The 17,311-nt window shown below is 46.6% G+C and overlaps 1 protein-coding gene and 1 long non-coding RNA gene across 2 annotated transcripts; one reads left to right on the forward strand and one right to left on the reverse strand.

Moving 5' to 3' along the window:
• The first annotated feature begins 8,140 nt into the window (after positions 1 to 8,140).
• Positions 8,141 to 9,547, forward strand: LOC105921287 (C-type mannose receptor 2). The gene is made up of 3 exons (XM_036146023.1): positions 8,141 to 8,372; positions 8,483 to 8,836; positions 9,152 to 9,547. Exons 1-3 carry the CDS (start codon positions 8,153 to 8,155, stop codon positions 9,496 to 9,498), a joined length of 921 nt encoding a protein of 306 aa, XP_036001916.1. The 5' UTR covers positions 8,141 to 8,152; the 3' UTR covers positions 9,499 to 9,547.
• A 2,821-nt stretch (positions 9,548 to 12,368) lies between these two features.
• On the reverse strand, positions 12,369 to 13,272 carry LOC118565874. The gene is made up of 2 exons (XR_004932684.1): positions 12,520 to 13,272; positions 12,369 to 12,447 (listed from the first exon to the last, which is right to left on the reverse strand). It is a non-coding gene; the product is annotated as an uncharacterized LOC118565874 (long non-coding RNA).
• Between the last annotated feature and the right edge of the window lie 4,039 nt (positions 13,273 to 17,311).

Below are 17,311 nucleotides of genomic sequence, written 5' to 3' on the forward strand. Positions count from 1 at the left end.
ATTCTCATCACCTTTCACAGCGACAGGTTTCTCAGTCAGTCGCCGCGCTGACCAGACAAATCTCTATTGTTCTCGTCAGTGCGCTCTGGGCGCACTGACGCCCAGAAAGCACCTGCTCCGAGAGAAAGGAGGGGAGAGAGGAGCAAGCGCGGAGGCACAGAAATACGGTGCATGTAGTTAAAAAATGCAGAATTAATAAAAACGAAACTTATAAACTGACCAAGTGGCGTTTTAAACTGCATCTGGTTAGCAGAACTGTTTTTATGATCAGCGTGCAGCCATGACTGGTTCTGAATGAACCGGTCATCTGGCAGCAGCTCCGCCCCCCGCCCCCTCCCCTCCTGTGTACGCGGTACAGGACCTTACCGGCTTACTTTCACCACTGTTAAGACTAAAATTATTCATAACTCTGATCACTCTTCCTGCTGCTCTGTTAAAAATAACTGCAGCAGGAATTACTGATGGCCACAAGCTGTGAAAGAAGCCGAAACAGCTCAGCAGAAGGCGGAGTTTTGTCGTCCGCAGCCCAGATGGGCTTTGTGATTTTTATGCGTGAGAAATGCCATGTTTGCGTGTGAAATGTCATGTGTTGCGTGTGAAGTTAGTGAAATGCGTGTGTCACACGGTCAATGCGTGAGAGTTGAGAGCTATGCTTATAAACATGGCAGGCCAGTACAGACAGAGAGCACGAAAGCCATGAAACCACTGGACGGCTACAATTATTTTAAATCGGGAAAAAGGCTCCAGCAACGCCCGCGACGCCATGAGGGATTAATCGGTCAGAAAATGGATGGATGGATGGATGTTGTTCACACATGTTTGTGCAACAGCACAAAGCGGCGTCGGACACAGGCCGCGTCTCAGCAGAGGCCCGGTAGGTTAAAAAAAAAAAAAATTTCACTACGGATTATTTAGGTGTTTTTGTCTTGTTAAAATGGGTGGCGGTATCGGCGACATTGCAGCGTAAACACATAAATACTAGCGCCCGTGAACCGGGGCGTAATAGCAGCAGCAGCGGCTGTTGCCCCTGCTGCTAGCTGCTGCTAGCCGCCCCGGCCCGGCCCGTGTAGCCGGCGGCGCCGGCCCGTGTAGCCGGCGCCCCGGCCCGGCCCGTGTAGCCGTACCATGACCCGGCCCGTGTAGCCGGCGGCGCCGGCCCGTGTAGCCGGCGCCCCGGCCCGTGTAGTGTTTACGCAGCAGCCGCTGGGTGCTGCCGCAGCCCGTGAACTGGCAGAGCAGCCGCTGCCTGCTCCGCCGCTGCTGCTTGGCTGCTGCTGCTACCGCTTCTCCGGCCCGTGTAGCGATCTGTGTACCCTCCGCCGCTATTTAAGTAGAACAATGACTAGAGCAGAATTAAGTTGTATTTACCGGAGATGAAGTGTAGACTGCAAATTCTGTCGTAGTATGATCGCTCCCCCAGTCCATTGGGAGTGTCTGCCTGCGCTCTTTTCATTGAAAATATCCATTTCTTTCTTCGTCCTTCCTCCTTTGGAAAACGACAGAAACGTACATCCAACGATTTGGAATGCCTCTCTGTGCAACCGGGAGCACAACAAGTCGTAGGCATTGCTTAGATTACAAAAATAAACGAACTAAAAGTACACTCTAAATCACCCGTTTTGTCATGTAGTAGACGAGAACAGTACTGTTTTCTGCCTACCAGCGGGACCCGGATGTAGCGCTGACGTCACGCGGGACGTCACACGTGAACTACCCTATTGTTTAAAAAGGAGCCTGGAGGGTCATGAATTGATGTCAGACCTTTTATAAACCTCATACAGAAACTTTGAGTGGATGTTGTAACTTTGAATTATTGTTACACAAAAGGAGTGTTTTGTCAAAATACCAGTGTAATCTGTAGCTGAGTTTTTAATAATCAGTAAAGATACTGCAATGTGTTATTATCCGTTTCAAAAACTAAAAACAAGCAGAGGTTGTAATGTAGCCTACAACCTGTTGCGGAAGGTGCAAGAATAATTTGCAGAGTTTTTTTAATTAAATGCCTATTGCGCAATAGACAGGATCCTTTAGTGCAGCGCGACAGTGTAATTGTAGAGAGATTTTTCTTGGTGGATGTTATAAACAGACAAACACATCATTTAACAGTGGCTTTTAAAGAGGAAAACGTGGTGTTAGAGCCATAAATAGAAAATATTTAAGTTACTTGTATGATGGTTTGCTTTTTATTTTTATCATATTCAGTAAGAAGATTTGTTCAGGCCGTTTTATTGTGAAGTTTAGTTTACTTTGAAAGGCTTGCTTCCTGTCGAGCCGTATATTGTATTAGAAAAAACTATGGAGGTGTCACACACTTCAGGCACGGATGGACTCAGAAACAGAGCAGTTGGCACGGTTAGGTGGTATTTATTGGCTACTCTTGGTCAGGCAGGCAAGGGTCAGATCCGTGGCGTCAGTCAGGGTTTGGGGTTATCCAGCAATCAGTCGTCGGGCAGGCAGGAGGTCGTCACCAGGGAGTCCAAGGCAGCGGGCGAGGGTTCAGGAAATCAGACGAGACTGGACAAGGGAGAGAAACAGGCAGGTTAGGAGAGGGAACAAACTAGACTAGTCAAAGCTTGACGTTTTAACGGACAGATGGCCTGAAAGTGTTTACCACTAGGGGTTAGACAACAATCTGACGCCGAACAGGTGGATGCTCCGCCCTTATATAGGACCCACTGCTGATCCAAAGACGACCTGCAGGTGTGAGGGTCACAGCAGCTGATGTGACAGGTCCCCCTCTCCAAGGCGCCCGGCGGCATCTTGTCCGCTTGTTGAAGTCCCGAATGAGCTGAGGGTCTAGGATGGCGGAACAGGGTTCCCAGCTGCGTTCTTCTGGACCGTAACCCTCCCAGTCCACCAGGTACTGGAAACCCCGTCCACGACGGTGAACATCCAATAACCGTCGCACTGTGTAGGCAGGGGCGTCATCAACGATCCTGGGGGGCGGTGGTCGCTTGGCAGGAGATAAGGGACTGGACATGACAGGTTTTATTTGGGAGACATGGAATGATGGGTGGATCCTCATCGTCCTGGGGAGGATTAGGAGAACGGTTACTGGGTTAATGATCCGGTCTATAGTGAAGGGTCCAACAAACCTGGGTGAGAGTCATTTTGAAGTGTCTTTTAGCGGCAAGTTCCTAGTGGACAACCAGACCTTCTGTCCAGGTTGGTAATTAGGGGCTGGGTGTCTGTGGCGATTGGCAAGGCGGCTGTTTCTTTCGGCAGTTCTGGAGAGGGCTGCTCGTGTCCTTCGCCAGACCCTGTGATACCTACGAAGATGATGCTGAACTGAGGGGACAGCGAGTTCTCGCTCTTGAGAGGGAAATAGAGGGGGTTGATAGCCCAATGATGCTTCGAACGGTGACACACCTGTAGCAGAGCTGGTGAGAGAGTTGTGGGCATATTCTACCCACGGTAGGTACTGGCACCAAGTCGGTTTGTCCAAGATGATACAACGGAGGGCTGCTTCTAGGTCCTGGTTCACCCTCTCCGTCTGGCCATTGGTTTGTGGGTGGAAACCTGAAGGGAGGCTAACTGTGGCTTCTATAGCCTGACAGAAAGCTCGCCACACCCTGGAGGTGAACTGAGGTCCTCGGTCTGAGACTATGTCCAGTGGGATGCCATGGAGCCGGACCACATGGAGAACCAGGAGGTCGGCAGTCTCTGCTGCAGTGGGCAACTTGGGAAGGGCGACGAAGTGTGCAGCTTTGGAAAAAAGAGGAAGACCAGTAACGAAGTCCAACGAGATGTGGGACCAGGGTCTGCTTGGGGTAGGTTGTGGCTGCAGGTAACCGGGGGGCGGTTTGTTGCTGGACTTCCCACGACTGCAGACTGTACAGGAAGAAACAAATTTACTGGTGTCCTGAGTCATTGACGACCACCAGAAGTGCCTCTTTAAGAGGAAAATGGTTCGTTGTACCCCAGGGTGGCAGGCAAACTTGGAGGAGTGGGCCCATTGCAAAACCTCAGATCGAACCTTTTCAGGAACGAATAGTCAGCCAGTCGGGCAGTCGGCGGGAGTTGGCTGTTCCAATTGTGCCTGCCTCACCAACTGTTCGATCTCCCAAGATAGGTTAGCCACCACAATAGAGGTAGGCAGGATGGGCTCAGGTTCCTCTCTGAGTGAACCGGGGTCGAACTGACGAGACAGAGCGTCAGGTTTGGCGTTTTTAGAGCCTGGTCTGAAGGTGAGAGTGAAGTTAAAACGGGAGAAAAACAAGGACCAACGGGCATGACGGGGCGTTAGCCTTTTAGCAGATTGTATATAAGACAGATTCTTATGGTCTGTCCATACTAGAAAAGGTTGTGTGGAACCTTCCAGCCAATGGCGCCATTCTTCTAGGGCTAGTTTGACAGCTAACAGCTTGCGGTCCCCCACACTATAATTGCGTTCGGCCTCAGTTAGCTGTTTGGAAAAGAAGGCACAGGGCAATAACTGTTGTGCGGGATTGTGGAATTGGGACAGAACTGCTCCTACCCCGGTCTCTGAGGCATCCACCTCAACAACGAATTGCTCACAGCGATCTGGCTGGATGAGGACTGGTGGAGAGGTGAACAACAGTTTTAATGCCTTGAAGGCTGCAGCTGCCTCAGGTGACCACACAAAAGGTTGTTTGATGGATGTGAGTTTGGTTAGTGGTTGGGTGACGAGACTGTAGTTCTTGATAAACTTACGGTAAAAATTGGTAAAACCTAGGAAACGCTGAAGGTGTTTGTGGGTTCTGGGTTCTGGCCACTCCACCACTGCTCTGGTCTTGGCTGGGTCTGATTTAATTTGTCCTTCTCCAATAATAAACCCCAGGAAATGCACTGTGGGACAATGAAAATCGCATTTCTCAGCCTTGACATACAGTTTGTTCTCCAGCAGTCGTTGGAGGACTTGCCTAACGTGACTGACGTGTTCTTCCTTGGTCTTGGAGAAGATCAATATGTCGTCTAGGTAGACGAACACAAAATGGTTGAGGAAGTCCCTTAGCACGTCATTAACTAGAGCCTAGAAGACAGCTGGGGCATTAGTTAGACCAAACAGCATCACCAAATACTCAAAATGGCCTACAGGAGTCTTGAAAGCGGTCTTCCATTCGTCCCCATCACGGATGCGAACCAAATAATATGCATTATGTAAGTCCAGTTTTGAAAATACAGTTGCACCATGAAGCAGTTCAAATGCTGAGGACATGAGGGGTAACGGGTACTTGTTCTTAATAGTTATGTCATTTAAGCCCCTATAGTCAATACAAGGGCGTAAGGTGCCATCTTTCTTGCTAACAAAAAAGAACCCTGCCCCCAAAGGGGATGATGAGCGGCGAATTAGACGGGCCGCCAGGGATTCATTTATGTAATTCTCCAGAGCCTCGAGTTCCAGTTTAGAGAGATGGTAGAGGCGACTGGAGGGAAGTGGATCATTTGGGAGGAGGTCAATGAAACAATCCTATGGTCTATGTGGGGGCAGTGACCGGGCTTGAGTTTTACTGAAAACATCCGCAAGATTATGATATTCAGAAGGGACCTGTGACAAATCCGGGGGTTCGTCAACCTTTTTTTTGGTGTCTAACTTAGGCAGGGCAGAGCGAAGACAATTGCTCGAACAAAACAAACTCCAACTAATTATCCTCCCTGTGGACCAATAAATATGAGGGTTATGGAGGCCCAGCCAGGGGTGTCCCAGCACAATACTAAAATTGGAGTTGGGAATAATCTTAAATCTGATTAACTCCCTTTGGTTACCTGAGGTGATTGTCATGACAGGAACCGTCAGATGGGTGACACAAAACAATAGTTTGTCATTTAAACTGTTAGCAGACAATGGGAAACTGAGAGGTTCAATAGGAATATGCAGCTGCTTTGCCAATTCAGAATCAATAAAATTGTCTTCTGCCCCAGAGTCAATCAAGGCTGCTAGTGAATGGGAGTTAGAGTCAATACATAGTTTAATTTCAACTTGAAGACGACTTGAAGATTGGGGAAACTCACTTTTGCTCATTAGATTCCCCACTTCTAACGAGCTCTGTCTTTTGGCCGCAGTGGACAGCTGATTACTCTGTGGCCGGGCTTGCCACAGTAAAGACAGTCACCAGCTTGGAGACGCCTCAGTCTTTCTGCGGCCGATAGATGTGTACCTCCAATCTGCATCGGTTCTTCTCCAGGATATATATATATATATATATATATATATATATATATGTTTGTGTGTATTTGTATATATATATATATATATATATATATATATATATATATATATATATATATATATATATATATATATATATATATATATATATATATATATAATGTCAGAACTGGTAGCTTTACATTTCAAGGATGATTAATGGGAACAGGAAAGACCTAAGCACAATTCAAGCTACAAGGCAAAGACTGTGATGTACAAGCACGGAAATTGAAACAGGAGCTGGGAATGAAGTAAACCCAAGTAAACAGAGTTCCAGTAGAATAAAAAAGAAAGAAAAAAAAAGAAATCCCCCAAAGGGCTAGGATTCAAATATGGCGATGACCAGGAAAGCTAATTTGTTTTTTTTTTTGTTTTTTTCCTAATTTGTTTGTAGTACCTCTTATAAACGTCCATCAAAGCTGTACTTTCAACATGCAAACACCACTTTTAGTTTGCTCCATTCAGAGTTGCAGCTGCTCCATGTAACATTGATTTAAAAACCGTATTAAGTAAACATATTTTAACCCAACTTACTGTTTTTGATGTGATGTGTAAACTTAAACCCGGTTTCAAACTAAAAGCAGTATATTAGCATTTATCTTCAGGTGAAAGACATAGCTGAAGACACCTTTACTTCAAAGGAAATTATGTGACTTTTACTGCATGTTTAAAACAGTATTAAAAATTTTTGATGAAAGTTTCTTGTTTTAAAAGGGTGTTGAGTTAATAAAAATAGCCTAAACGAGCACTAGTATAATAGTCTCAGAGTTAGAAATGGACTCAGAAAACAACCAGCAGAATGAGCTCAGCAAAATTAGGCTGCAGAATCAATATTTTAATATTTTCTTAGAACAAGAGATAATGTATTATAAGCACACAGTTTTACTTTAATGTAAATTTCTGCCTAGAAAGTAAATAACAGAGGTAATCCTCCAGGTCAGGAGTTGGATCCAAAGCTGAATAAATATAATTTCACACATAAGATGTTAAACTTTCCATGTTTTAGTCTGCTGTTGCAATGGTCCAGATATTTATTAGAGATATTTTGGCTCACGGTGCTCATTTTCTTTCATTTAATGTATATCTGGTAACATGAATGATTGCCATCAAAAGCAGCATGTCCGTCCTCCTGTTTGAACATTCAAATCCTGAGACAGAGCTGCTCATGTGATCCATGTTTTTCAGAAGTCCTTATTTAACCCAGGAAAGTTTCACCAGAACATCAAGGAGAGGCGACCACATTTGAAGAGACAAAGAAAAAGAACCAGATGTACGTTTTATCTTGTTTCTGTACTTGCTATTTGATTTTTGTATCACAATATTCTTCATGTTTTCTGCTTCTTATTTCTCTAAATCATAGGCTCATAGGCATTGGGTAGTTTTTGTTAGGAGTCTACAGAGACACTCGGGGTTCTCTGACAGTTTCAGCTTGGTGTTTTCAGTCTGCTCTGTTTCCTGTTCAGCTTCAGCTCCTCTTCTTTCCCATCATTGTTTCTCTGTTTAGTGGAAGTAGAGCTGAAAGTTTTCAAATCTTGATATGAAGTTTTGTAATATGTTATTCATTTAACAGAGTGAAATAATTCATCTGACAGCAACGATGCTGTGGAGTCTGGTTCTGCTCTTTCTGATGAGTAAGTTGATTCTGTTACACTACAGATTCATTTTGTACTCAACGAGTTACATTCACCACATTGTTTTATCACAGAGGAACTGAAATGAAAGCTTTCATTATTGTTATAACTGTTTTGTATAATTATAAGGCATGTTGTTTGTTGCTGGAATACTCCCAGTTTAATTCCGTCATGTCTTATGTTAACAGGTCAGTGTTGTTTCATCCACTGTCATCTCTATGAGTATCACTACATCAATGTTAATAAGACCTGGACTGAAGCTCAGCAGTACTGCAGAGAGAATCACACTGACCTGGCCACAGTGACTAACATGGCAGACATGAAGAGACTCCTCAATATCTCAGCAGGAGATATGAGGGAAGCTTGGATTGGTCTGCATGATCCAAAAGATGTCATCAGAACATGGTACTGGTCTCTGCCTGGAGAGGAGTTCAATGAGAGTGAGACAGACTGGAAAGAAGGAGAACCGTCTGATAGAGGAAGTGGAACTGAGAGTTGTGGGTTTCTGTATAAAAGTCTTAAATGGGCAGATACTGGTTGCCAACATGACCGACATTTCATCTGTTACAACGGTAATAATGTTGAACTAATCAGAACAGATTTTTATACGTACTCAAACTGACTTACTTAAATGTACATTTTCTATTCTTCTCCAAACACAAAAACTCTGTTGACTCCACAGCAACTAATACAACCCAGAAATACCACTTGATTAAAGAGCAGAAGACCTGGCAGAAAGCTCAGAGTTACTGCAGAGAGAAACACACAGACCTGGTCAGTGGACTGAAGCAGCTGCAGGATGGAGAGCTGAAGAAGGTGATGGAGTCTGTGGGAAATTATACCTACATACATTTTGGTCTGTTCAGAGACTCCTGGAGGTGGTCAGATGGAAGCAGTTTCTCTTTCAGACACTGGAACAATGAGTTGAACAATATACAATACAACAGTGATCTATGTGCCATGACTGTGTTTGATGGTGAAGGCAGATGGAAGAATGACAGCTGTGGTATTAAAAAACCCTTCATCTGTTATGATGGTGAGTTGTTCTTTTAAACAAAGACTACAAGTTCATGTTAATATTAGAACTATGCACCAAACAAATTTTACTTTATGTAATAGTTTAGCATTCTTGTTATATTGTGGTTAATGTTTCACTATTTATTTCACATGTATGTAGTATTTTCTATCATGTCATATCCATTTATGCATGTATATAAAAAAGTGCAATATTTTTTTTCTGATTAAAAGTAAATTGTTATTACAAAAGGGAATTAGCAGCCAAAATTTCAACATAACAACCTGGAGAAAGTTGTGAAGGTTGATTTGTTCATGCCAATAACTCCTGTGACAGATAAAGTGATCCTGATCAAAGAAAGTAAAACCTGGGAGGAAGCCTTGTACTACTGCAGAGATCACCACCATGACCTGGTCACCATCACCAACCTGGATGAGCAGAGATGGGTCCAGGAGAAAGCCAAGAAGGCCTCCACTGATTATGTCTGGATGGGACTGCGCTACACCTGTACTCTGGATTTCTGGTTCTGGGTCAGTGATGAAGTGGTCAGCTATCAGAACTGGGCTTCAGATGGACTGATGGATGACTGTGACATGTCTGGAGCCATGGAGACAGGAGGACAACATCAGTGGAGGAAAACAAATGATCTTATGATGTTTAATTTCATCTGTTCTAATAATTGAAATTAAACTTGTATCTTAAGAGGCTAAGTAATCTGCCTTCCTTGTGCTGTTTTGCAGCATGGTTTTTGTTACTTAACTTTTTTGTGTGTGGTATGAAATAATCACCAATATATTACGTCTGTTTTAAACATTTTAGAGTGAGTTTCTTTATTTGCCTGATAATTTACATACAGGATCTATGTTCTCTTTCAGTAATAAAGCCCTTTTTATGTGTCCTATGTTTGGTTTCTGATTTTCGTTGTAGGCCACCTTTACAATATTGTTTAAAAAGGAGCCCGGAGGGTCATGAATTGATGTCAGACCTTTTATAAACCTCATACAGAAACTTTGAGTGGATGTTGGAACTTTGAATTATTGTTACACAAAAGGAGTGTTTTGTCAAAATACCAGTGTAATCTGTAGCTGAGTTTTTAATAAGCAGTAAAAATACTGCAATGTGTTATTATCCGTTTCAAAAACTAAAAACAAGCAGAGGTTGTAATGTAGCCTACTATGTTTCCCATGGTTCAGTAGAAGCAAACTATCAGCAATGATAAATATATAACAGTGTTTCATTTCTAGATATTACACTTGGTCTACCACAGGTGTCAAAATCCAGTCATCAAGGGCCGGTGTCCTGCAACTTTTAGATGTGTCCCTGGTCCGACACGCCTGAGTCAAATAATCAGGACCAGGGAAACCTCTAAAAGTTTCAGGAAACCGGCCCTCGAGGACTGGAACTTGACAGCCCTGCTAGGCTAGCCTAACTCTGGTCCACATAACACGTTTACAGTTGCCCCAGATTCCACAGAAATGACAGTTCCTTGGTGGTCCAGATCAGGTTTACCAACATTGACCTAGTTGTTATAACCGTATAATCTAGTGATGGGTCCGTGAACACCGATGCGTCGGAGCATGCGTCTAGCTCATAGAGCAAACCCGTGTCGATGCGCTTATCGCTATGGGAAAGTCACGTGACCGATACAGGAACTGTTTCGAACTGACCTATGCGGCAAACTGTTTCTGTTCCCTCTAAACTGCGCGCGTGTGCATTCGTCCACAGCATCTGGATTCAGCGCGCACAGCAAAGCTATGCTGTGCAGTAAATAAAATCCAAGCTGAACTGTAAACAAAATAATAATAAACAAAGTTTTTTTAACCATTTTGCAACTCTGGTGTGATAGTGTACCACAGTCTCGCTCAGTGAGTGCCAGGTGCGGATTAGAGGTGGGCAGTCACTGCACTCTGCGTCTCCCCCTCCGCTCTCTTACACGGCTCAGCGGCGCCAGCCAATCAGCACGCAGGCGCAGCCTGGCCCGCCCACTCTGCTCTCTCCACTCAACACACACAAACAACCGGTGTAGGTACCAGATTGACTCGGGCTGCCAGATTGGCTCGGGTGCTACCCGATGACGTCTATGTATGGCAACTCAACTCAAACAAACTAGATTATGCGCCCGCGGTCTCCATTTGTTACAAATCAATTTTATTTTGTTAATTTACGGTTATTTTCCTGTAAATTAGTCGAGGCATGAAAACTTTTAACATCATTTTGGAATACTTGTGTGGTAGTCTGACAATTTAATCGGTAATTTTGCAGGATCAAAGAAGTTACAACCTTAGAGAAATTTAATTCCTCCAATTTTTTTAAGTTGTAAGGGGAAACTAAACCATAAACTCATTTCATTTTTAATAAAAGTCAGCAGCCAAATTTAATTTTATCACGGCATTCATCACTGTAAAATCAATAACGTTCATTCCTCCTTTTTGTACTGATGTTGTTCTTTCTGATCACATGTTTTTTTATTATTCCAGATGAAATTGTGATGAATTTGATTATTTTTTTATTGTGGTATTTGGTACATTTAAGATATATGCTGGATAAATTAGTCTGGCTAGCCCTTCCATTTTTGTTAACAATATTCTTCCAAACATTGAGCCAATTGTCAAATATTTGTTGTTGTTTTTTTATTTATTTGTAAAATGGCTTGAATATTTGTTCAAGCTTTTGAGAAAAAAGAAACCGCTAAATTAACTTAATTCGTTACAAATGCAGACCGCGGGCTCTATGTAGTTTGTTTGAGTGGTGTTGCCATAAGGTGACGTCATCGGGAGGCGCAAGGCCTACGGAGAATCTGGTGACGTCATCGGGAGGCGCAGGGACCATGGCGATTTTCTTCGTAAAATTGTCCGTTTACAAGCCGCAATCCCGCTCTCGAATAAAACCTACACCCCGCTATAATTACTTTAGTAAGTTGTCCAGACCAATTACAATATTTTGTGCAATTGAGCAAACGTTAAACCAACAATGTATAGTGACGTCATCAGAAGACGCAGGACCCGAGTCAATCTGGCAGCCCGAGTCAATCTGGTACCTACACCGGTGCGTGCAGCTCCTGTTCAGACACGGGGCCGTTCTTCGTATGTCGCTAACTCAGTTAGCTAGATTTGATTGTTGACGATTTGGCATGATCTTTGATCGTTTGGTTCTTCGAAAGACATCCTGCACTGTTTTTCATAGCAACATGTGCGCCAGCTTAAACCTGCTGTCGTAGCCATGTCCATTTTTACGACAGCAACCTGTTGTGGAAGGTGCAAGAATAATTTTAGAGTTTTTCGAATTAATCGCGTATTGCGCAATAGACAGGATCCTTTAGTGCAGCGCGACAGTGTAATTGTAGAGAGATTTTTCTTGGTGGTTGTTATAAACAGACAAACACATCATTTAACAGTGGCTTTTAAAGAGGAAAAAGTGGTATTAGAGCCATAAATTGAAAATATTGAAGTTATTTGTATGATAGTTTGCTTTTTATTTTTATCATATTCAGTAAGAAGATTTGTTCATGTTATGAATTTGGATGGACCCAAAAGACAACCCGAAAACAGGTCAGTGACGCTTTGATATTTTATTAAAAGAAGGGGTTGCACGGCCCTTGCTGCGTGCGGCTCACGCTCGGCGGCTGGCAGCTCCTGGAGACGAGACGTCAGGTTAGCGATCAGCGGAGCCAGATAGAAAGGTGAACTAGAAGCTGGATCACTAACCTGGTGGAGGGTGGGCTTGTCGGTGTTTCTTCTGGCCCCTGAGGGCGGCAGAGTCCGTGCGGGATTATCCAAGGTCGTTTGTCCGAGTCCAGTCCGGGTCCGATATCGTGAGGGCGATTGACTAGGCAGAGGTTTCCAAGGGCAAATCCGAAAGGGGTTTCCAGGTCCAGGTCCGCGTCAGAATCCAAAGGACAGACAGTTTAGGGGGACAGGCAATCTCAGGTACTCACAGGCTGATAAGGTCGGTACACGGGTGAGCAATCCAAATCCAGAGACTGACAGGCAGAACTCAGGGCGGGCAAACAGGATCCGAAAAGGGCAGAGCTGGCTCAGAAAACAGGGCAAAAACAGGTCGGGCTTCAGACTGACAGACAGGTTAATTCAGAGTGCTGGAAGTTCTCACCGGGTTGGCTCGAGACGTTCTGGCACTGGAGGCTGAGAGGCACGGAACCTTTATACTGGTGAGGTGGAGCCGGAACAGGTGTCGGCAATTAACAGCCCCAGTGCCAGGAACGTTACAGAGCCCCCCCCCTCAAGGGCGAATTCCAGGCGCCCTGGGCTGGTCCGGATGGGCCCTGTGGAAGTCGCTGATTAAAGATTTATCCAAAATGTGGCGGGAGGGAACCCACTGGCGTTCTTCAGGCCCGTAACCCTCCCAGTCGATGAGGTACTGGGTACCCCGACCCCATATACGGGACTTCAGGATCTTCTTAACGGTGTATGCAGGGGAGCCATCAACCAGACGGGTGGGAGGTGGGGGCGTGGCGGTGGGAACCAGACTGGAGGTCTTGACAGGCTTGACCCGCGAAACATGAAACGTGGGATGGACTTTCATAGCAGGAGGCAGACGGAGACGGACCGCCACAGGATTCACCACTTTGGAAATGGTGAAAGGCCCGATATACCGGGGTGCCAACTTCCTACTGTCGACCTTCAGGGGAAGGTCTCTGGTGGACAGCCAAACTCTGTCTCCAACCTGGTATTGAGGGGCAGGAACCCGCCGACGGTTGGCTGTGCGGGCCTGATTCTGGGAGGCAGCAAGAATGGCCCTCTTGGCCCTCCTCCAGGCGCGTTGGCACCTTAAGGCTGAGAGACGGGCAGACGGGACTCTGGAGTTCACCTCTTCAGTGGCAAACACTGGCGGCTGGAAGCCATAAACCACGTAGAATGGGGAAAGCCCAGTGCAAATCTCGAGCCCATTTAGAGGGGTCAGACTGGCAGAAGAGGCGAATCTTAGTCTCAACCTCTTGGTTCATTCTCTCTGATTGGCCATCCGTTTGAGGGTGGAAGCCTGAGGAGAGGTTTACAGAGATGCCAAGCATGGCGCAGAACTCCTGCCAATAACGGGCCACAAATTGTGGACCCCTGTCTGAGACAATATCGGAAGGCAGACCGTGGAGCCTGAACACCTCCTTGGCTAGGATCAGTCCCATCTCCTTGGCTGAGGGGAGCTTAGGTAGAGGGACCAAATGAACCATCTTTGAAAAACGGTCTACAATGGTGAGGATAACAGTGTAGCCGTCGGAGAGCGGGAGGCCAGTAACAAAGTCCATCGAAAGACTGGACCAAGGCCGGGAAGGAACAGGCAGGGGACGGAGCAGACCTGCTGGGGGACGACGGGATGCCTTAGCCTGGTTGCAGGGGGAGCAGGCGGAGACAAACTGGCTGACATCTGTGGTCAGGGAAGGCCACCAAAACTGGGAGCGGATGAGCTTCAGGGTCTTACTGATGCCGGGGTGACCATATAAGCGGGAGCTGTGGCAAAAGTCGATGACTTTAGGTCTGAGGTGATGGGGAACGAATAACCTGTCCTTGGGGCAGGCCTTGGGTATCTGAGCAGACCCAAGAGACTCCCTTACCTCTCTCTCTAGCCCGAGGCGGGAGACAGCACACCTTACCGTGTCGGGTAAGATGAACCCCCGTTCTTGGTCTAGGTCCTTCTCTGAGGACTCGAACACCCGGGACAGAGCATCGGGCTTGCCATTCTTGGAACCGGGTCTGTAGGAGAGGGTGAAATCAAAACGGCCAAAAAACAATGCCCACCTGGCCTGTCTGGGGTTGAGCCTCTTGGCAGTCTTTAAGTATTCTAGGTTGCGGTGGTCAGTCCAGACCAAAAACGGGAGCTTGGAGCCCTCGAGCCAGTGCCTCCATTCCTCGAGAGCTAACTTTACAGCCAAAAGTTCACGATTACCCACATCATAGTTCTGCTCAGCCTTAGACAGCCTACGGGAAAAAAAGGCACAGGGGTGAATACGGCCGTCAGTGGACTCTTGGCTGAGGACCGCTCCAACCCCGGAACTTGAAGCATCCACCTCCACAATAAACTGCCTCTCAGGGTCAGGAGAAACAAGCACCGGGGCAGAGGTGAAAAGGCCTTTTAAGCGCTTGAAGGCCTGGTCAGCCCGCTCGTTCCAAACAAACCTAGTCTTGCTGGAGGTGAGTGCGTGAAGTGGGGAAGCAACTTGGCTGAAATTTCGAATGAACCTCCTGTAGAAATTGGAGAACCCCAGGAACCTCTGGAGCTGCTTTCGATCTACAGGCGTGGGCCATTCTGTGACGGCCCGGACCTTGGCCGGGTCCATTGAAATCTGACCGGGGGATAGGATGAAGCCGAGGAAGGAGGTTGATGATGAGTGAAACTCACATTTCTCAGCTTTAACATAAAGCTGGTTCTGGAGAAGCCGGAGGAGAACTGAGCGGACATGTTGTTTGTGGAGAGTTAGATCTTCAGAATAAATGAGGATATCATCTAGGTAGACAAACACGAAACGGCCAATCATATCCCTCAGAACATCATTCACCAAGTTCTGGAAAACCGCTGGGGCATTGGTTAGGCCAAAGGGCATCACCAAATATTCATAATGGCCCGTTGGTGTGTTAAAAGCGGTCTTCCACTCATCTCCTTCCTTTATGCGGACCAAATGATAGGCATTGCGTAGGTCCAGCTTAGTAAACACCTTTGCTGCTTGGACCTGGTCAAACGCAGTGTTCATTAATGGGATGGGGTATCGGTTTTTAACCGAAATGCTATTGAGTCCCCTATAGTCAATGCAAGGGCGAAGGGAGCCATCCTTCTTTCCGACAAAAAAAAACCCCGGCCCTGCAGGAGATGAGGAGGGGCGAATGAGGCCGGCGCTTAGGGACTCATTAATGTAGTCCTGCATGGCTTGGGACTCAGGCGGTGATAACGAGTACAGACGCCCTCTGGGCGGAACGGCGCCGGGTAATAAATCAATGGCGCAGTCAAAGGGACGATGAGGAGGAAGGCTCGTGGCTTTGGCCTTGTTAAAAACCTCCTTCAAATCATGGTAACAGGAAGGAACCTTGGACAAATCAGGGTAGAAATCAGCATCCTTACCCTCAGGAGAAATGGGTGGCTGAGCAGAAAGTAAACACGATTCAGAACAGGAGCCCGCCCAGCCCGTAACTTCTACCCGTCGCCAGTCAATCTGAGGGTTGTGTCTTCGGAGCCATGTCGCGCCCAAAATCACTGGGACCTGCGGGGAGTCGATAATCATGAAAACCAACTTTTCTCTGTGATTACCTCCCATAGTCAGTTCCACAGGTTCTGTGATGAGGCGGGAGTGGTTCAGTTCGTGGCCATCCAGGGCAAGCACGCTGCGGGGGGAGGAGCCTTGAAGCAGAGGGATGTTCAATTTCTTGGCCAACGCCTCATCCATGAACTCAGTGTCCGCTCCAGAATCGATGAAAATGGATACCCTGTGGGACTTAGTAGGAGTGGTTAGGGTGGCCGGAAGTAACCGGTCGGAGGGGATAGAGAGTCTGGTGTAGCTCAGTAGGGACCCCTTACCCCCTACTGAGCTTGGTCTTTTTACCGGACAGGAACGGGCTCGGTGACCAGTTCCTCCACAGTAAAGGCAGAGGCTCAAACGTTGTCTGCGCTGATGCTCCTCCTTGGAGAGCCCCGCCTTTCCAATCTGCATCGGCTCTGGTTCTGGGAGCTTAGGAGGTGCAGATGATGAAACAGAGGGGGCAGCAGAAAAACGAGGGTGAGTAGTTGAGACTGAGCGACGCTCCCTCCTTCGCTCCAGGAGGCGGAGATCCACCCGTGTGACCAGCTCCTCAAGCTGTTTTAAAGATCTGGGATACTCCCGGGTGGCTAGTTCATCCTTGATCTTATCATTAAGACCGTGAATAAAAACATCCATGAGGGCGAACTCATTCCATAAACTCTCTGCTGCCAGTAAATGAAAATCAATAATGTAGTCTGAGACGGACCTGTCCCCCTGTCTCAAGGATAAGAGCCCCCTAGAGGACTCCCTGCAGGGCAGCACGGGGCTGAAAACTCGAGTCAGTTCTCTAGAGAAGTCATGATAGGAGTGGCAAATACGTGCATCATTTTGCCACTCGGAGGTGCCCCATAACCTGGCTTTACCGGCCAACAGAGAGATTACATAGGCCACCTTTGACCGTTCAGAAGGGAAGGAGGACGGTTGCAGCTCGAAGTGAATTTCACATTGTGTCAAAAAAGCCCGGCAATGCTCCGGATCGCCGCTAAAAGAGCCTGGCGGGGTGAGACGCGGCTCAGGTACGGACGACGTAACCGGAAGTGACGGGCCGCTCGGAGGAGCTGTTTGCGGAAGTGGCGGGGACGGGTTGATCGGGTTGCGGAGATGACTGAGAATCTCCGACACACCGGATTCTAGCTCTGAAATCGATTTCTCAACCCCGGCGCGCCACTGAGCCTCGGGTGAAGGATCCATTTTACTTTGGCCAGAACGTACTGTTATGAATTTGGATGGACCCAAAAGACAACCCGAAAACAGGTCAG

The sequence above is a fragment of the Fundulus heteroclitus genome, chromosome 14 (assembly GCF_011125445.2).
Source record: "Fundulus heteroclitus isolate FHET01 chromosome 14, MU-UCD_Fhet_4.1, whole genome shotgun sequence".
Lineage (NCBI taxonomy): Eukaryota > Metazoa > Chordata > Actinopteri > Cyprinodontiformes > Fundulidae > Fundulus > Fundulus heteroclitus.